This window comes from Planococcus citri, chromosome 4 (assembly GCF_950023065.1).
Source record: "Planococcus citri chromosome 4, ihPlaCitr1.1, whole genome shotgun sequence".
In the NCBI taxonomy this organism is placed as follows: domain Eukaryota; kingdom Metazoa; phylum Arthropoda; class Insecta; order Hemiptera; family Pseudococcidae; genus Planococcus; species Planococcus citri.
Window position 1 is genome coordinate 71,408,861 of NC_088680.1, and position 22,163 is coordinate 71,431,023.

A 22,163-nucleotide genomic window follows, 5' to 3' on the forward strand; every position below is an offset into this window, starting at 1 on the left:
TCACCAGAATTCACCAGAATTTTAAAAAGTCATATTTCATACCCTGGTGACGTTTTAATTAAAGAAGTGGCCTTATTTGAGCGATTTTGAAAACTTGGTGACTTCTGGTGAATCTCGGTGCCTGATTACCAAAAGTCACCAGAATTCACCAGAATTTTAAAAAGTCATATTTCATACCCTGGTGACGTTTTAATTAAAGAAGTGGCCTTATTTGAGCGATTTTGAAAACTTGGTGACTTCTGGTGAATCTCGGTGACTGATTCCCCAGAAGTCACCAGAATTCACCAGAACGTTGAAAAGTCATACTTCATACCCTGGTGACTTTTTCGTGAAAGAAGTGGCCATATTACAGCAATAAACCAATTACCAATCAAACCTTCTAAATCATTTAAATATGAAACAGTGTCTGTTCACATAAGAGTATCACTGCATAAGCATTTCAAGTAGTCCAGAAATTTGCGCTGAAATAGTGTATGAAAATGTTCCAACCATTGTACAAAAACAGCCTCCCCAGTCGACCTCTCAAGTGTTTCCAACGTCGTCGTTACGGTCACAAGGTGTATTTGAGCTGTAGTAGAAATGTTCGCGGCGAATAAAGTGTCCGCATGATAATATGTACCACCAAAATACCTACATCGAGACTACAACTGCTGCAGCCAGTACATCGACCAGTGTCAAAATGACCACTGCCAACGCTACATAGGGAACATCTTTTGTTCAAGACACCTAAATAGGTAATAAAATATACGAATAGGCAATGGCCGCGGTATCGACTACACCTAATTATATCGTATTCTTCCATTTTCACCTCGTTAATACTGTTCAAAAATAGCCGATACGAATAAATTTGCTATAATCTGGCGCGCAAACACTCGTGTTGGTAATTACGATAAATAAGCGCATACGCAGATAAGAGCAACATTTTCTGGAAATCATCCACTTGCAAACAAATGACACTCATTCAGTCATTCTCAAAAAATTAAATGAAAATTAAAAACGAACTTATTCGACTCACAATTTCTTCGCAAAACGTCGACTCAAATATACACGACGATTCTTCCGTTCGCTTTTCTTACAACGATGAACTTATCGATAGCCAAATCATACAAAGGTCTATCTCTTCGTCTTCGCATCACGCGCTGCAACTTGTACATAAAAATAATTGTAAAATTTCATCGATCTCAACTAATATTTGAAAGTACCTACACCCTACGACATAAATAAAGAACCGTACATGTTCGTCGAAACGCTCGCAAAACGTTGACATAAAATATACGACGATTCTTCGGTTCGCTTTGCTCACAATGATCAACTTTTACGACTTTGGCAACATTGATTCTGTAATTCTACAGCTACCCAGCGAGCAGGTAACGAACAATTGCTAAATCAAACCTTCGTTCGTCTCTTCATCTTCGCATCATGCCCTGCAATTTGTAATAAAATTATAGGCAAAATTTCATCGATTTTAACTAACATTTAAAGTATACCCTATCACATCACACATCACATACGTACATAATGCAACAATACACCTTATACCTACATGTACATTTATATATAGTTAATTTAACGAAGCTATAAAACCCGATCGTAACATCCGCGTACAATACAATACACTTGGGTCGATTATTAATCGACCGACAAGAAATTTTTCGAGATGATAAACTTCGCAACGCTAACAGAGTAAATCGATCGAAACGCGTGATTACGAAATGAAAAAAATTTCGCGCAGATAACAAGACTAAATATTATTATACTTGGCGTAGGTACGTAACATTCAAGTATTTATTTTCGAACAAAACATACAGAATGAGCAGCACACAAAATAAAATATATTAATAAATGTTTCCATTTAATCAACAATTAAATTAATCGTAAGTTAACATTAATTTTTTAACAATCAAAAAAAAAAAGAAAAAAAAAGAAATTTATACAACAAATTTATATTACGGCACTTGAAAAGATTCTCCGGCCCGCCATGCTCTCGATGAGTAACCGGCTGTCTTCTCTCATTTTTTCTAAAACAATCTGCGAACAGAATTTCAATTCGTCAATTAGATTATATTTGCTGTTATATTGCGCTTCAAGCTATGAAATCATAAAATAGCGAGGTACAAGTCTACAAGACTACATATTTTACATGGGTAGGTGTACAAATTACAATTGTGAATACGTCAAAGAACCGACAATAAAACGCTAAACCAGCAATAAAGTTCGATTGAAAAAAATGAAAAAAAACAAGGCTTCTTTTCGGCAATTTCAGCAAAAAAAAAACAAGAAAGTGATTTTGACAGAAAAGCAGGACTTTTGAATGGATTTTCATTTCAATATTATTTTAATTTTGATAAGGAAGGGGAAGAAGGGATGGGTTCATGGGTGTGCCTAGTCAACGTTGAATGCTGACATTTTGATGGAAACCTTCAAAACATTGAAATTTTGACGACGTATAGAATTCGTAAATGGAAAAATACGTAGCTTAGGGCAGGCTAACGGAGAGGGAGTACGTTTTACTCACTTTTCTAAACTTAGGGTACGATCAATGAACCCACGAATGTCCGTTAAAGGTCGGCTGACCGTGGCTGGCGGTCGCAGACGACGTATTCTGAGTGGTTGGCGGATTCTGGCCGGTGATGGCGGCGCCGAAATTGAAATCTAACGAGCCTCCTATACTCAACTCGTGCCTGATCACTTCGTCGACATTGCATTCGAAATCGGTATGCAACGCTTCGATGTTGATGTTTAAATCGTCGAGTAAATTTAAACTTTGATCCATTCCTGTTAAGTACTGGGTAGCGGGGCTGGAATTTGAAGATCTTGTAATAGGTGATAAACTCTGCGCAAAAGAAAAACATCGTTTTTAGTCGTCGTCCTATAAAACAAGATGAGTCATGTCGTAAGGTAAGTAGCTGTCTCAATCGTAATAGTTTACCTGTTTAATATCGGACAAAAGCTGACAATTACAAGGCTGCCCCTGATGCAGCAAACAATTCTGACTCGACGAAGTGGTAACTTGCTGGCCGAAAGGTATCCGCGAAAATGCGGCCGTCGGCTGCACTGGCGTCGGCGTTTGCGCTTGCGGCTGATAAGTCGAATACAAAAACGAATCTGAGCTATTTATTTTCATACTTTGTTCTAAGTTTCCAGCTAATTGATCGGTAGGTAGGTAATTGTTGAAGTTCATCGTCCATTCTGGTTCAACAGCCGGAATCGGCGATAGTCGACTGCAAGATGATGCGTTTGACGACGCTCGCGTACGAAAATCAGGGCTGTAACATACCGAAAAAAACAAACATCAGTCATCATTCGTACATACCAACACATTATCAAATTAAGGTAAGTAGCTAAGTACATAGGACCCTATCATATTCGTCACTTTTTGCCCATACGCAGTTTTTAAACAAAAAAAATGGATCGCAAATTCTCCACCACGAAGCATCGAAAACCAGATAAACTGGCCACACTACATACTACATCATATCATCGCATCCTGCTAAAAAGCTGCTCTTCAAACGTGCCACTGCCACAACCACAGCATCGCCCAATGACGTAAAACTCGACAGGCAAACAGCAAATCTTATCTACGAGTACATTCTGCGCGAATTTTAATGAATCGAATCGAATCGAAACGCGTATCCAACAATAACCATACAGGTAAAAGGTAGCTAATAACTCGTACGTATGAATCTAAAGCATGTACCATGTACCTCTACTTCTATCTCTACCTGCAGGGTACATCTACATTCATTCTGGATACTGGATACTGTATCGGAATATTCGAGCCCACACATTTTCTGTGCGTTGTGTGTATTACTACTCGTATATTAAAATTTAGGTACCTATATCTGTCATTTCACAGCACAAAGGGCCAATTGATTAGTAAGGAGGAAAATCGCGTTAACGGTCGCACAATGTCGACCTCGTCGAACCCGGACACGTGCGATTTTTTTCTATTTCACGAGCGCGTGTATGTATGTATTTGAACGGTAGCACGCGTATTTTTTGCCCATATTATTCGGTATCGTTCCAAATTTTCAGTCGTCTTTCAACGTTACACAAAACTCGACTGACAAGTACCGAAAACTCACTTACTCGATTGGGCTTGGTTTCAAGAATTACAGATAATCGAATGCTCAATTATCAAAAAGCAGGAGTGCAGGAGTTTTTCATTGTAAAGTATAACGTGTTTCAATTTTTTTTTTTTTTTTTTTTTTTTAAATGAAATGAGGATGAAGGAGATTGTTTCCTCTGTAAAAAAACATCTAAATCATGGATATGTTCTTTGCATTCAAGTTAACATGTTAAAAATGAAAATTGTCATAGATATCAAGGATTACCAAATTACCCTAATTTACTAAACATGGCCCTAATTTAGCAAAAGTAACGAAATATTTTCCAAAAATTATCAGTAATTCGCCGAAAATGTTCCAAAATGAACATAGAAAGTAGAAAACACTGTAAAATTGGCCAAAAAACAAATTTCAAAATTGATAAAATTCCACTAAGCCTGGTCGAATATTTGCGAAAAACTTTCAAAAAAAAAAAAAAAAATTGTAAAAAATCCATTAAAAAGTAACTTACAAACGATTAAAATATACAAAAATCCATGAAGCATCCGCCAATTTGATCAAAAAATAACAATCCCACGTTAAGGGTTATATTTCCCCATTTATGTAACGTTGTTCTTCAATAAAAAATATGTACTCTCCAAACAAATGGGTCTATTTGAAAAACCACCGTATGTATACTTAATTTTCATCGAGCTAAGGTTGTTTCATAAAAATTGTTCCAACATTTTTGCAATAATGGATTATTTTAATCTTGATAATATTCGATCAATTTTTCACAATTTTCAAACTTTTTTTTTTCAGTGTTTTGAGGTATTTATTATGATTTTTTTTTCAATTTTTGCTACGTTCCGTCGACTTTTGTACATTTTCACAAATTTTTAGCACTTTCCTGAAAATTTGCTTCAATTTAATATTTTTTTAGTCTATTTCTTCTTAGTAAATTTTAATGATTTTCATATCAATTTTGTCGTTTTTCTGGCACTATATTATTATATGATTTTTATCCAGTTGAATTCTATTTCTTTACACATTATTGGACCCTTTCAGTAAATTTTTTGCCATTTCTGACATTTTTTGCAAAATTTTACAATCTTTACCCAGGTATTAATAATTTTTGATTGTTTTTATTACAGTCTGAAAAATTTTCAACGTTTCGTTTCAATTTTGTCAGTTTTTAATCAATTTTAAGACAAATTTCAGCGATTTTAATCTCAATTTTCAATCTATTTCAAAACCTTTTTGTAATTCTCCCAATGTTACATCATTTTTCATACATTTGATTACGTTTTCGTGACATTCGACCATTTTCTGTTTTTTCGGTCAAATTTTGCAATTCATTTTGACCAATTTTTGTAACATTAATAAAATACAATTTCGGATATGGCAACGGCTTCGTCAGTATATCAGCCAATTGCTGTTCAGTTTGAATATGCTGAACATTGATCATGTTTACTCGAATTCAGTCATGGATGAAGAAGTACTTCCACTGGATATGCTTCATTCTGCTATGGAATTCGACATTCTCTGCTATTCAAATGGCATTTTCGTTATCCACCAATAACACAGGAACATCGGACAGATTGATTAATTCTCAAAATAATCTCGAAATCCAGATGGATTCCTTCGGTGCTTCGTTAGCGGCAGTCAACTCAAGTCAGCTACCAACTGCTGTCCTTTGCTGATCCAGGAAATCACCACATCAGCATACTTGATCAGAATGCCGGTTGTTGATCGAGATGTAGTAGGACAGCCAGTGAAATCTGTGTCACTGTAACATTCTAGCTGTTTGACAGTTGGATAGAACTTATACACCAACTTGAAGTTTATCATACTGTTCAAGTAACAAATAATGTGTTTCAAACAGCTAACATCTTTGGATGATGGATTTTTCCAGGGATCTCGATAATACGCCAACTGCGTATGAAATATCAAATCGAGTACCTCTGGCTGGCAACATACAGCAGCGCACCAATTGCTGATTGGTAGGGAAAATCAGATGTTTTCTCAATGTCTGATTTTGTAGATCATTTTACAATTGGAGTATCTACTGGCTTATAGCCAGCCATTCCGAATTGCTTTGTGATTTTCTCGATATACAGCGATTGATCCAAGGAAATATCTCTGTTTGATGATCAAGATATTCGAATACTAAGGAACTGGTCTGCTGTTCTCAAAACGATCTTAAATTCGGACTGCAACGCGTCAATAAATGCGTCCATCAGCTCTTCGTCATCTGAAGATGCAAGTCCGTTGTCAACATATAAAGCTAAAATGAGCTTACAAATTTTCCCATTTCGCATTATGTAGAAGATGTACACACAAGGATTTTCTTTACTTTGGACAAGACCGAGTTTTAGCAAATTGAGCATTCCAACACTGTGGTGCTTGTTTCAAACCATACAAGCTGCTTTTCAGTTGACAAACTTGTTTCGTACCATCATTATAACTGTCAGGTTGCCACATGTAAACTTCTTCCTAGACCTTTCCATTCAGGAACGCTGCAGAGACATCAAATTGACGCACAATCATATTTTCTGCCACTGAGATCACTAACAACGATCTTATTGTATAGAGGCGAGTTACAGGTGCAAACGTTTCATTATAATCAACTCCGGGTCGTTAACTGCAACCTTTTACTACCAATTGAGCGCGATATTTCTCGATTGTACAGTTCGAATTCGTCTTTACGCGGAAAACCCATCGATTACGTAATACAGGCTTTCCAGGAGGTTTAGGAACCAAGTCCCATGATGTTGGAATGCTCGATTCCATGCTTTCTTGCTAAAACTCGGTTTTGTCCAAAGTAAAGAAGATCCTTAACAACCATTTCATTAAATTTTCAAGCGATTGTTGCAAAATTTTTATGATTTGCCCCCCCCCCCCACAATAACAGCTACGTTTGTTCATTTCAGCTCTAAAATGAGATACTGAAAATTTCATCTAAAAAAAATTTTAATCGGTTCTTGCTACAATATTTTTTGGACTTTTGACTTTTGAGAAAAAACAAAAAAGCAAATTATGAAACTTGCATTTTTTTAGTCGAATTGATACGAAATAACCCCATAATTTGCACCAAGTGTTGAAAAATTTTGGAGGTAAACAAAAAGTAAAATTCCTTTTTCGAAAGATACGTTGATTATAGTCGAGTCCACTCGTAGCAAAGGCAAATTATCTCGATTAAATGTAGAAAACGATTCTTCGTTAAAAGTGCCGGTGAAAATGGAAAATTACCAGAGTTTGTTGCGGTTAGGTTACGTATTCGTATACATAAAGGTTTGACAACGCATTCACTCGCCAAAGGTTCGATTAACCGCGTTCATGTGGGATTGCGGATTAATCACGGAGTGGCTATGGCTTGGCGAAGGTAGGCCATCTGTTGTACTCGCACCGGGTAGATAAAACGGAGAGTGGCAGAATGGCAGAATGGCAGTATAGGACAATAAAGGACGTCCTTAAAAGGGTCTCGATATAGCCTACACTCGAACCTATTCCGATACGGTGGTAAATATTCGATTTACCTACTCGAGACTCGTTAAATTTCGCATTTAGAAAAGCTATAGGAAAAGTTGTCGAAAAGCTCGCAAGGTCGGTATCGTATATATATATATACAGTTGAACGCCCACGTTTGTTTCGCTTTTGCGGCTGACGTGCGGCCTTTGATCGACAAATTTCACCTGTTTGAAAAAGGCTCTGGCTCTTGTGAGGCGGGGCCGAGTGTTCGTCAACAAGCCGGCAACGTAGAACGAAAAACTTGCTGGGGGTAGTCGTCGTCGTCTAAATTGACAGCCGTTAATGTTTACTTTTTGCTGGCAGCGTGGCGTTGCTACAGTGAGGGGGCGAGGAGGCAAGGAGGTGAGAAGAAAGGGGTGAAAGCTTCGACATTGACCTTTTTATGGGAAGATAATTTCGAGGTTGGCTCGATATAGTGTTTGAGCTAGAAATTCACCGTACTCATTTGTTACCTGTCGTATCAAAATGTGTACCTATGTTACTTTCCTGCTGATACTCGTATGTCGTCGTACGACTCTAATAAGATGAAAAACTTTCATCAGATGAAGCTTACTCGTACGTAGTTGACTTCGTTTCGTTTGCAACAATTTTTGAAAAAAGTTATCGTGTGAAACGAAACTTTCGACTAATGCTTCTGGAGTATGGTATTGAAAATTTATAATTTTGTGTTGTGTTACACTGAGAGCTGAGCACCGGCGTATAGCTGGAAATTTTTACGAGTAGGTCGAGGCCGAAAAAAATCGAAAAAGCTCTATAAATACATTACCTTGTAAGAGCTGAATTTTAATTTTTTTCCCCATCGAATTCCAGCAAATCGTACGAGGGTTCAAATGTAGCTGTTTTCAAGATTGAAATTCACGTGATTTTTCGATCCCTTCCCCTCTCCCTCGCCATCATATCGAGTAGTTATACCGGGATGAGAACTTCGAGGGATATTTTTTGGCACGAAAGGGCCTCGGGTACGTGTAATTTACAAGACGAAGAAAAAGCTGACACATGGTGACGTAAAATCAGCCTACTTACGTACGTTCTCGGTTCTCGTACTCGTATTTTGACTTTGACGTTGAGGAGGGACATGGTGGGGATGGCGTGAGGTGTAATGCGTGCGGTGGCCCGTTATAAACGCCTTCGTTCTTCGTTCCATATACAAATATACACGTTCGCAATATGTGTGGGACTAGGATAGGCAGAGGCTGACGAGCAGGGTAACAGACGAATTTTCCACGCTTTTCGAAACGTCGCTACGACGACGACGATTACCTACTCGTATTTTACTTCAGGGGGAAATTTTCCCAGTAAGAAAATTGCGTCTCGACGACGATGGAATAAAGAAGAATATGACAACGATGAACATTTTACGCAATTTTTTGCCTCGCCGTTCTCCGTTCCGCTTCGATACGTTTGTGTAATTTGTCGAAAACTCGAAATGGGTTTTCCAGTCGTCGTCGTACGAATACGAACAGTCCAAACACTCTACCTACGTCATTTTAATTTACTTACGTCAATGTACGAGTACATAATGCGTACATCGCATCAGGCCACCGATGTTGTTGGGTAATTCGATAAAAGGCGAGAGAGAAAAAAAAAGAAGAAGAAAAGATGATGCGGTGTAATTACCATACTTATCGATTAGAGAAGCTACAAGTACCTATACTCGTATCAGCTTTTACATATTATTTATCGCGTTCGAATTATCGGTTCACAGTTGCCGAACTGTGCAGCTGCTGCTTCGGCGCTTTACCTTTGATCGTGAAAATTACTCATCTCGTACCTCTGTGTGTGTGAATATACGAGTATGTGGAAATTCACGCGATCATAAATCGTAATAACATTTACACAATTACACATACATACCACACACTACACAGATACCAGTACTGTACGATTAAAATGACCGATAACTGTTTATTTTGGATGCGATTTGATTTTTTCATGTTGCTATAGTTCGTACTCGTAGGGTAGGTAGGTAGTAGGTAGGTATAATGATTGTGTATCTGGCGATGGCAATAAAAATCATATCGTCGATAGTCGCCGAATCGTGTACTTTATGACGTCATAGTCGAAAAATATGCATATATATCGGTTATTGCGTTCAAACAGGGTTACGAGTATTTCGAGTGTACCATAAAAGCTCGTAATTTAAACCTTATTGTATCGATAATATATGTACTTTGCAAGATTTGTGCGCTTCCAATTTATGGCGGATTTTAAAACTATTTTTGAAATTTCCAACATCCACTCGCCTTCGGCTCGTTCCGGTGAACTTCGCACTCGTCAGTGATCGCGCACTTCATACTCTAATTGTGGTAGTCCTGATTTTTTATTTTGTTTCAATACTAAAAAAGTCCTGATTTTTTATCCGAAATTCAAAAAAAGCAGGTTTTTTTTTTGCAGAAATGCAATAAAATTTCGATTTTTGCCAAAAATTTGAGTATTGATTTTTTTTTTACCAAAAATTCAAAAATGCCATAATTTTTACCTAAATATTCAAAATATTTTGAATTTTTTACCAAAAAACTAAAAAATTTTCAAATTTTAGACAAAAATTGAAATTTTTTGAATTTTAGGAAAACATTGAAACTTTTGTAAAATATTGACCAAAAATTGAGACTTCAACGGTTGAAAAATCGAGACATTTTCGAATAATTACTGATAAAAATTGTGACTTATGTATTCGTTAAAATTTTGAAAAAAATCACAAGTTTTTGAATTTATCGGTTAGAAAATTCAAGATTTTCTCAAACTAGCAAAAATTGGAGTCAAAATAAAGTGTCAAAAAGCGTAAATTTTCGGCAAAATAGTCAATAAGTGATTCGGTCATTTCTAAAACCCCATAAGTCACAGATTTTTCGTTTTTCACTTTTTTTACGATTTTGATAGTATGTGGTGAGCTCTATCGGCTGGCGGTGGAATTTTTTTGTTTCGACCATTTTTTCCTGCCAAATTGCTCCGATTCAAAATCAAGTCATTTTTAAAACCCCATAAGTCCGGACTTACGAGGTTTTAAAAATGAGTTGGTGTCAAAGCATCATCCGTACTATCATTTTTTCGAAGTTATTATTCGATTTTTTGTACTTTTTTCATGTTCTTTTTTTTCAATAAAACACTTTTCTTTTTATAAAACAGCCAAAAAACTATTCCCAAGTGAACTGTTTTCAGTCCTTTCATTGAATTTCATTGTTTAGAAAGGTTTAGAAGCTTTTTAGGTCCTTCAGATGAAATTTTAAACAATATTCAGTTACAAAAATATCGGTCATTTTTAAAACCCCATAAGTCCACGCACTTCAAGGCGTAATATAGCGATGATGGCAAAACTTTTGAAATCCAAATTTGACCCAAAATACGTATTTTTGTATGCCCTTTCCATTTCTGATATCGGTTTTCACTTTAACGCGTAAGAATTTGCTTGAAACAGTTTTTTGTCTCTCCTGAAAAATTTAGGTCTTTGGACTTATGGGGTTTTAGAAATGACCGAATCAAGTGTCAAAGGAGCCAATTTTTACCAATGTCAAACAATTTTGTTCTTGCCAAGATTTCCCAAAAAAACACTACTTTTGTCAAAATTGTCGAACAATTCACGTTTTTTGTAAAAATTGTCAGAGAGGGTCAATTTTTGGCGAGTTGGCGAAAACTTTTTTTATTTTTTTGTCAAAATTCTCAAGAAGTAATTTATTGATGAAATAGTCAAATAAAACGTCAAATATTCGTCATTTTTGCCTTGCCTGCAAAAAAATCCTCTTTTTGATCCAAAAATCATGTTTTTTTTTTTTGCCAAACTTGCTTGTTAAGGTTATTTTATTTATTTATTTTTTTTTTTGCCAAATTTGCCCAAATCAAAAAGAGTCAAAACACTGTCAATTTTTGGCGAAATAGTCTTCTCGTTTTTTGTCAAAATTCTTAGAAAGTAATTTTGTAATAAAATAGCCAAATGGTCTAATTTTTATATCAATTGATTAGAGATTTTTACTTTTTTGCCAAAACGTCCAAAAAGTATTGATCTTTACTTTCCTTGCCTGAAAAGTCCTCTTTTTGTTTAAAAGTTTGTCAAACGAAAATCCTGTTTTTTTACAAAATTGTTTTTTTTATCTCAAATTCTTTCATTTTTTTCAGTTTTTGTAACAATTTTTCGATATTTTTGAAATTTGGTCACCTATATAAGTATCTACCTAGAGACTTTCGAAGTTGAAAAAAATCAAAAAAATTGAACTTTTTTTTTTTAATTCAGTCTCTCAGATTTCTTTTATTATAGTTGTTTATGACTTCTCTTCCAGAAAGAAACTTACGACAGGGATCAAGTAAGTTCCACTTTTTCATCGTGGAAGTGAGGGGGGGGGCCAATTGAAAGTATCAAACAGTGATTTTCTGATGAAGCAGATGGACCAAATCTAAGGATTTGAAAAAAATGCACATGAAAATATTCATTTTTTTCAATTTTTCGAGGAATGGTTCAAGTTCCACCCTTTTCATCGTCGTGTAGAAGGGTGAAAAATATTTGGCACTTTTTCTAATGAAAATGGACCAAATTTGAAGGTTAGAAGGTAAAAAACGAAAAATTTTAGATTTTTCGGATTTTTTATATATTTTGAGAACTTAGAGTGGGTGGAGGGGGTTTTCTGGCACGACTTATTTTTTTTCGAATTTTTGGAAAAAAATCAGGTAGATTTCAGAATTGAGACCGGCTTTGAATTTCTGTAAAAGAATCGAGATCTTTTTCAAATTTCTGGCAAAAAGTCATAATTTTCTTTAAAATCTTAAAAAAATCACAACTTTTTTGAATTTTTGGCAAAAAATCAAGACTTTTTAGAACCTCTCGCTTCAAAAGTAAGATTTTCTCAAATTTCTGTCAAAAATTCTTTCTCGGCTAGAATCAGCGACTTATATCAATTTCTGGCAAAAAATCTGGACTTGTTGAAATCTCTGCACAGGTTAGAAAATAGAGACTTTTTCGCATTTCGAGCAAAAATCAGAACTTTTTTTTCAACTCTGTCTGAAAATACCCAGAGCTTTTCATTCTGACAAGACAAAAATCATGACTCCTGCGAAATCCAGAAAAACAATCGGAATTTTCTCAACTCTGGTAACAAATCGAGGCTCTTTGAAAATTTTCGTAAAAAATCTTGATTAAAATTACGACTTTATTTTTCAATTTTTGGCCAAAAATCAGGATTTTTTTCAAGATCTTTGGTTAGTAAATGGAAACTTTTTCAAATTTCTGGCAAAAATCAGCACTTTTTTGAAATCCTAAAAAAAATCAGGATTTCTTTGAATCTTGCAAAAAACGAATTTTTTTTGTTGAAATTTTTGGCAAAAAAAAACTTGTTTATAATTTTGACAAGAAAGTAGGTTTCTGAAAGCAGTGTACATTGAAGACCTATATCTCTCTTCCAGGGGAACCTCTCCAGCTGGATTTTTTCCAAGTGACTTTCAACTCGAAATAAAGGTCTTGGCTGAATTAGGTCAAAATAGTCCGCGTTTTTTTCCTCGTGATCCTTCGCCCTAATTTTCGACATTTATCAGCTTTGCCTTAAAACAAGGAAATTGCACCATTTCGGTGTTTCACGTGAAAGGAAATTGGAATTTTCGCTCGAAGTAAACACTACACGTATCACATCGCATCGTTTATCATCGTCATCACTACGATAGTTAAAGAGTCAAATTGTACGTTTAACTCGCAAAGGTCAAAAACCTCGAGACGACTTTTGAAAATTGGATAATAACGATACGACGACGAGAGATAATCACGCGGACGTTGGCGCAAACGGTGCCTGATGCACACACGCTCGTGCTGAAAAAATAATCGTTATCTCGTTATACGTTCGTATTCTTGGCCGGGAGAAATTTATTCGAATGGGCGAAAGAAAGAAGAATAACGTGCGAAGCTTCGACTTCGGCGTCGCCATCGTCACGTACCTATACACGCTTTAAGGTCACTGATAATTACAAAATAAAAGAGAGAACCAGAAAAACGACTGCGACATGGCGATAGTGGACACTGGACAGGGCTGGGGATGGCGGGACGGAGCGGAGGGCAGCCAAGCCAAGCCAAAGCATCGCCGAGCGTAAACTTTCGCAATACCCGTCGTCGTCGCTCCTCGCTCATCACCACGTCCGTCCGTCAGGTCGAATAAAAAAGCTCGCCCGCTGAATTTCGTGGTGGTATTTTCATTAAATAGACGACAACGCGACAAAGGCAGGCAGGCTGGCGCAGCGAGAGGAAAATTTTCGCATCTTGTTCTGTAGTATAGTCTTTTGCGGTGCTGTCGGTGCCGGATGAGCCGGCCAAGGGTAATCAAAATCATCGTGGAGATATTGCGACCGGGATAGGGACAGGGATAGGGACAAGGATAGGGAAACTTGGACTCGTATTTCATTGAACGGCGCCTTGTTCTTCGGCTAACCCTGCGGCCCGCACCCGATGTCGCCCTACACGTTTTGCGAGCTTTTATGACGCGCATATGAACCGTACCTCTACCTACCCCCGTCCCTCATTCCCCATTCTCCATCCCCATCCACTGTCTGCGTCGTCGTTCGTTTCCATTCGCAGTTTCGAATTGCCATTGAAAAACTTGCTACGACGTAGCGCCCCGCACTACACCCGCCTCCCTCGTCCCTTCGTCCCTTCGTCGTCGTCGTCGTAGACCGTATAGTTGTATGTGTACTTCGTATACGCGAATACGCGATTATGACCTCATCGAGCATGAATTTTACTCCATTCGTAAATTTCTCGTGTTCGTATAATGGCAACACGAACACGACCACGACCACGACCACGAGTGACGCAGTAGCAGTAACAGTATAGACAACACACCGCAAAACACAAATAAATACAACGAAAACATAAACCATGCGGTTTGCATTTTCGTGAAAAACCAAAACCAAAAACAAAACTCGACTCGACTGCAAGGGCAGAATTACGCCAGACAATTTAACATGCATCAGGTGTAAGATACACGCACGCAAGCCATAGACAAGTTGCAAGCCTAATTAGACACCCTGTAGTGCATAATACGTATACCTAATGGTACCTTACCTATACCTACGACTACGTAGATAGTCGACAGGCATTAGACAAGCACACATTAAAATACGATCGAGGCATTACGTAATCGAATTGATGCGTCTACGATTCTGCATACGTAATTAATTACGTATCACGTACAATAATTGCACATCAACTACGTCTACGTACACCGCACGTAGGTAAATCTATAGTCTCTAGGTAGGGATACCTGGACCTACCCGCACCAAAACCAGAACATGCACTAATAGTGCATTATTACGAGCGTAGTCGCGAGTCGGGCTGAAACGTTGAATCGAAAATTTGAAACACAACGTAACTACGAGTATAAGATTTTTCAATTTTTCTCTCAAAAACAAACGAAACTATTTTCCTTCCCCTAATTTCTGTATCCTTTTCAACTTTAAATTGAGTGAAAAAACCGGGTGTCCGAAGTCTCAAGTATACCTACTATACTCGTACTTATCCTGTTATCCTACTTTCGCACCAAATTTTAACCAAAATATGTATTCGAAAAGCGCAGATTTTTGAGTTACCCAAATTGCTAAAAAAAGATCCGGTTTTTTACTCCTCCAAAATTGCCACAAAAATCTTGTTTTTGGAAAGAGTAAAATCAACGATTTTGTCGAAAATGTGCCCCTTTTGGGAATCCTTGGAGCTGAAATATTTTTCGAGTGAATTTTCAACTGGAAATGAAGTTCTAAGAATGAATTATTATATTATGATCAAAATCCTGCAACTTTTTTTTTCACCATACAAATTTTTTTCTTCATTTTTGAAGTTTTGAAGGCTCAAAATATGGCATTTTTTCATACCGGAAAAGAGAAACAAATTGTTCTGATAACCAGCGGGGGGGGGGGATCGAATGCTTTCGAAAGGTCGGATTTTGAAACGTGAAAAAACAATATTTTTTTCATTTCTTGTTGGCAAAAAAGGGACTCTTTTACAGTCCGGCATAAGAGAATAGGAGTAATTGCACCCCCCCCCCCGCCGATCCTCCGGGACAACTTTTTTCTTAAAGTAAAGGGGACATCCTACAGAACATTTTAAAGCAAACTTGCCCCAAAAAAAGTTGGCCTTACTCAAGTGCCTTACCGAAATTGCAGATTTTGCGTTTCAACATAGGACTTGCACAAAATTTTTCAAACTTTACAAAGGTAGATCGAAAGATCATGCAAAAATTCATTACCTGTCAAAATTTCAAGTGCTAAAGTGCGTTTTTCGATTTTTGGTGATTTTTTGAAAATCCAATTTAGGCCAAAAATGAGGGAAAAAATCAAAATTTTACAAAATTGACCAAGAAAGCTGAAATTTGGGATATACCCTATTTTCGACACGCCAAATCGATTGGAAACGGTTTCAACTCTTTTTGAGCAGTTCTGGAGCCTTCAGCAGATTTTTGAAACTCGAAATTCCCACAAAATTCCATCAAATTGGAGTTATAAAGCTAACATTTATTCTAAAAACTAATTTCAATACGGTACGAAGTACTGCAGGTAAATTACAAGTCGTTTTGGAGCCTCCAGCGACGTTTTTTTGGAAAATTGAAATTTCCTAAAAGTAGCTGGAAGCTTCATAACCATTTGAAACCACCATGTAGTCTGCGAAATAAAGTTCAGCTTGACAACTCCATTTGATAAATTAATGTTGGGGTAATTTCAAGTTTCAAAAATCTACTGGAGGCTCCAGTAATTTTCAAGAAGGTCGCTGGAGGCTCTAAAATGACTTGAACCCACCTGAAGTCGTCTTCATAGGGTGTTAAAACAGGGTATCTAACGGATTTTTTTTTGAAAAAATCACTACTTTTTCACTACCCTTTTTCAACCAAATTTTCAGAATGCCATCCACTCGACCACCGCCCCCCCCTCCCAACACAAAAAATTACCAAGTCAAATTTTTCACATGAAATTTTTAAAAAAATTGAAACTGACAGAAAATTTGTAATTTCAGTGAAATTATTGAAAAAAAAAACAATACAAATAAACGAGCTCATTACATTCGTTATAAGACAAGGTGTCAAACAAAATTTCAAAATAAAAAATCAGGACTTTTGCAGGACATTTTTTAAACACTACAGATTTTATTAAAAAAAGAAGCCGGAGGGAGGCAAAATTTTACATTAGAATTTTTCGCTTTTTGTTTTCCAATGTCTTCAACATCCCCAGATTTTTTTCAAGCAAGCGGATGTCGAAAATATAATTTTATCATTTCAATTTTTGATTTTTTTCACGCTAAAGGTTTGTGCTCATGTAATGAAATTGAGCGAATAAAAAACTTTTTTTTAACAAACCAAATTTTTTATTTCGAGAGGGAGGTACATAATGTAAAAAACAATGATTTTTTTGTGTGTTGAATTGGTTAATTATACCTAAGAAGTTTATTACGTTGCTTCAAAATTTTTAAGTTCAAATGATTTTTTTTTTGAAAAATTCAAAATTGAAAAAAAAGCAAACGAGCCTGAGCAAAACGAGGGCAGAAGCTTTCAAAAATTCATGTTTCGAGAAGTGAAAAAAAAATTTCTTCATGCAGGGAGGAGTTTATTTTTCTGATTCAAACTTTGAACATTTCTTGAATTTGAACAATAATTTCTCATGGGGAAAAAGCATAAACAGCCCAAGCGAAGCGAGGGCAGAAGCTCTCAAAAATGTGTAATTCAAGCTCTAAAAAAATCGACAAATGAGCTCTTTTCTACGGAATAAAGATCGAAAAAAAGGAACGAATTTGAATTTTTTTCATTTTTTCACTACCTTTTTGACAAAATTCACTACTTTTTCACTACTTTCACTACCCATTTTAAAAATCACTACTTTTTCACTACTTTCACTACTTGCAGTACCTGTTAGATACCCTGTAAAATTAGAGTGTAGAGTAAATTTCGGCTTTCCATTTCCGTTTGATGAAATTTTGTGAAAATTTAAAGTTTCAAAAATCTGCTGGAAGCTCCAGTAATTTTCAAAAAAGTCGCTGGAAGCCCTAAAATGACTTGAACCCACCTAAAGTCGTCTTCAGAGGGTGTTAAAATTAGAGTGTAGAGTAAATTTCAGCTTTCCATCTCCATTTGATGAAATTTTGTGAAAATTTAAAGTTTCAAAAACCTGCTGAAGGCTTCAGGAATTTTCAAAAAAGTCGCTGGAGGCTCTAAAATGACTTGAAATTCACCTGCAGTACTTCGTAGCGTATTGAAATTAGTTTGCAGAATAGATTTCAGCTTTACAAGTCCGATTCGATGGAATTTTGTGGGAATTTCGAGTTTCAAAAATCTGCTGGAGGCTCCAGAACTGCTCAAAACGGGTTGAAACCGTTTCCAATCGATTTAGCGTGTCGAAAATAGGGTATATCCCAAATTTCAGCTTTTTTGATCGATTTGGTAAAATTTTTATTTTTTCCCTCATTTTTGACCTAAATTTGATTTTCAAAAATTCACCAAAAATCGAAAAACGCACTTTAGCATTTGAAATTTTGACAGGTGATGAATTTTTGCATGATCGTTCGATCTACCTTTGTAAAGTTTGAAAAATTTTGTGCAAGTCCTATTTTGAAACGCAAAATCTGCGATTTCGGCTGACCTGTCAATCAAAATGGCCGCCATTTTGTAAGTAAGGCCAACTTTTTTTTGGGCAAGTTTGCTTTAAAATGTTCCTTAGCATGTCCCCTTTAAGAAAAAAGTTGTCCCGAGGATCAGCGGGGGGGGGGGGTGCAATTACTCCTATTGTCATATGCCGGACTAATACCAATTTTGGCAAAAAACAAAACATTGATTTGCCAATAAAAAAAACAATTTTTTGACTAAAATGAGGAAGTTTCAAAAATTTTGGACAATTTTGAAGACTTATTTTTCAATTTTGAACAAAAAATGGGACTTACTCGCAATTATGGCAAAAAATAGAGGATTTTGACAGTTTAGGCAAAAATATTGTAACTTCTTTTTACAATTTTACGAAAAACAAAACTTATTCTTCGGCAATGAGAAAAAAATATTTTGGTAAAAAATGAAGACATGTCGGACATTCGGCGAAAATTGGGGCTTCTGAAATTTCGCATTCGAGAGCCTAAGAGCCTTTAAACCTTTTTTCCAGCCATTTTCAAGTCTCTCGTATCTCAAACCAGAATACTCGTCTTAGTTTTTCACGGTTTTCAAAAAACTAGAATCCACCACGTCTCATTTGGTTTTATAGCTGGAAAGGTCGATTAAACGTCTTCCTCCTGGCGCAGAAGCCCCCATAGCTTTTACACTTGAAAATCTGAATTCAAACCGATCCTCAAAATCGTTTCTCTCCTCTTTCGCGTCAACAAAATATCACCGTTTGAATGCCTGCGCGTTTAGGGTAGGTAGGTAGGTAGGTAAGGTACTACTTGAATGTTACGTAATAGTGAGCGAGTGAGCAGATGTTCATACATTGCACGTGTAGTAGCAAATATGTACCTCTATAGGTAGTGTACTCGTGTCTCGTAGCCAATTACCCGCATCTAATTCAGTTCTTATAAGACGAATGTCGGTGCACTTGAATGAAACGCAATACGCGATTGAAATATCAACTTGGCATTACTAATTGTTAATTAGGCAGGCAGGTACTACACGCGTATGCACCAAGTGAAGACAAGTTAGGTTAATTTTTCTCCACAGATACCTATCTATATGAATAAAATGTGACTATCGAACGTACACAAACCACAAACGTAGGTAGACAATTTGCGTAACTACGCGTAAGTATGGAAATGCACCAGCACGGCAACATGGGAGGGCAAGTTCACGGCGAGATTTTCAGAATTGATGAAACACGACGAAACAATGCCAATTGTACGAGTGTATTTCGCAAATACGAGTAAAATTGATCGCGTTTATACGGTCTTATCACTTGGATAGCGTCCATGTAGCGCATTTATACTCGTATACGAGTAGTAGCATGCCCGTCATATCTCGTTATAAATTTTACAACACGTAAAAAATATAAACTACGTCGTATTTGGCGCGCTGAGTCGCGCCACACCCCATCCACATAGCTTTGAAAACCCAACGACAGCCGAGCCGAGCCGAGCCGTTTCATTCTGATTCTGTGCGAATAGCGAATACCAATATCTAGGTAGATACCTAACCTACCTACCCTCTTGGTATTGCGGTAATCGACGACAGCGTATACTAAAAATACACCAGCTGAAAAACTCAGAAAAAGAATCGACTACTACGTCACGACGACGACGACGACGACGACGTAGAAACTTTTGAGCAGTCGAGGAAAATTGAAAAGCTCCGCGCTAATCCCTGTCCCTCCGACAACGACGGAACCAATTTTCAATTCGGATGCGCGCGACGACGCTATACGAGTATAGACTGAACCGTGAACGAGACGAGAAAAAAAATTGCGACTCGATTGTGACGAATGAAAAATTTCGTCGAAATCGGGTACACTGTATAGATATACGAGTATATTATAGCTGTAGACGGAGGGTATTTTCAGATCCCCCCCCCCCTCCCACCCTGCTTTCGTTCGCTGTTTCTGCTTAATTTTCGTACACTTGGCGCTATACACACAGACACACATCGACATATCTACAATGTAAATACGTACAAGCTCGCTACGTAAAGCACATTACTACGTACCTATATCTACATTATACCCAAACACACAGACACAAATACACATTCATTAAATTTCATATACGATACGTAGAAAGTCGTGACCTTAGTTAACGCGTAAGTAACACGTACTGGTATGTATATTGTATATTGGTGTACGTACGTAATGTACAGTACGTATACTATACACTATACACTATACACCAATACGTCGTACGTATTTGTACACGAAAATTTCGGCGTTCGAAGTGAGAGAGAGAGAGAGAGAGAGAGAGAAGTGCGGTGGGCGCGGGCGCGCCTCGTCCGCGTCCTGCGTCGTCGTCCGCGACCACGACCACGACCACGACCGACGAAGGTAAACATCAACAAATTTGATGAATGAACTTGGCCTTGGTTAGAGAAAAAACGTGTTTTCTGCGCGAATTTTCCCGCTAAAAACAAACGCCGAATGTAATTTTGGCCGGCGCTTGGTGCTCCTCACGACGAGACGCTCTAGCGGGCAAAATGAGTAATTTCGCGGGCGTCCGTATCCGGTATCCGGGGTCTCACAACTCGCACTCCTAACCCTACATAGTCACACGACAAATTACGCATCGACCAATCGACCACCTCGATCAGGTTCAACTATGGGCAGGAGATGGCTGCAGGGGCGAAGAACACGTCGCGTTGTTTGTAAACAGTACACAGGTGAAAAACATGCTTTAATTTCGCATCGTCGGCTTATATTCGGGTGTTGTTGCTACGTTTCGTGGTACTGTAAGTATTTTCTTAAAATCTTTCTTTCTCGTAATCAGCTGTAATCTATATTGGTCAAAAATCATCTCGAAACTGTTCGCAATTTTTACTGGAAATTGAAATTTCCAATGTTTCAAAAGTCACACTCGAGATGAAAAATTTCACTATTCAAGATTAGCTTACTTGAATTTGCCAAAAATTGAACCAAGTAATTCTTAAAAAATCTCAAGTTGGTGTGATGCAAATTTCGACAGACTCGGAGCAAAAAACATTTTCATGTCAAAAAATAATAGAAAAACGACCCACCACAGAATCACACTAGCACTTGATAATATTTATACTATGTACATTAGGGTGTACCTTATCATATGTGATGGAACATTTTTCTTCGTTTTTTTTTTCGCTCACATCCTCTAAAGTTGTTACCTCGGGTGAGAAAATTACGCCATGAAACTTTCAGTCCCCTCGGTGGAAAATTAAGTGTTGCCGGTGAGCCCCTCTAATTTTACAAAATATGAAAATATCGAAATATCGGAGAAAATTTTCCAACTCGCGAACTTTGTATTTCCAACAACTTAGTCAACCCCCCCATCACCACTCATGATCATCTTGTGGATCAGAGGGGAGAGCTCTAATCTATAACTACTTACTTGGGAAAAAAATATTTGTTCAACTCCCTGAAGTTATCGGGTTTCATGAGAAAAATGTCTCCAACCATTTTAGTAAAAATCAGTCGTGCCGGGAAGCCCCCTCCCCCCCCCCCACCTGAAGTTCTCAAAATATATAAAAAATTTGAAAAATGGTAATTTTTTACATTTTTTACCTCCTAGTCCTAATCTTAAAATTTGGTCCATTTTCATTAGAAATATTGTTGAATATTTTTCACTCTTCTACACGATGAAAAGGACGGAACTTGTCCCTTTCTTCAAAAAATGAAGGAAAAAAATTTGATATTTTCATGTCTACATTTTTTTTTAAATCCTTGGATTAGGTCCATCTTCATTACAAAATCACCGTTTAATGTTTCCAAACACCCCCCCCCCCCCCAACTTCCACGATGAAAAAGTGGAACATAATCCCTGTTGTAAGTTTCTAAAAATAATTTTTGATCTGTTGAAAAATTAATTTCATAGTTATAAAGTTACAATTTTGGATTTTCAAATTTTATTATACTTGAAATGAGTTAAACTACGTAGTCCAGTTCATTGTGTTGGGAGATCAAGAGATTGATTTCAGTAATTGATCACTTTCGACGTT

At 37.0% G+C, this 22,163-nt stretch overlaps 1 protein-coding gene across 1 annotated transcript in view; it reads right to left on the reverse strand.

Annotated features, from left to right (window-relative positions):
- Positions 1-1,810: 1,810 nt before the first annotated feature.
- Positions 1,811-22,163, reverse strand: part of foxo (forkhead box, sub-group O) — a 100,176-nt gene continuing 79,823 nt past the window's right edge. Inside the window, exons 4-6 of the mRNA XM_065364490.1 lie at positions 2,930-3,266; positions 2,516-2,833; positions 1,811-2,028 (exon numbers count right to left, since the gene is read on the reverse strand). Of these exons, the coding sequence (XP_065220562.1) occupies positions 2,537-2,833; positions 2,930-3,266 (634 nt within the window). The 3' untranslated portion in view covers positions 1,811-2,028; positions 2,516-2,536. The remainder of the gene's footprint in view (positions 2,029-2,515; positions 2,834-2,929; positions 3,267-22,163) is intronic.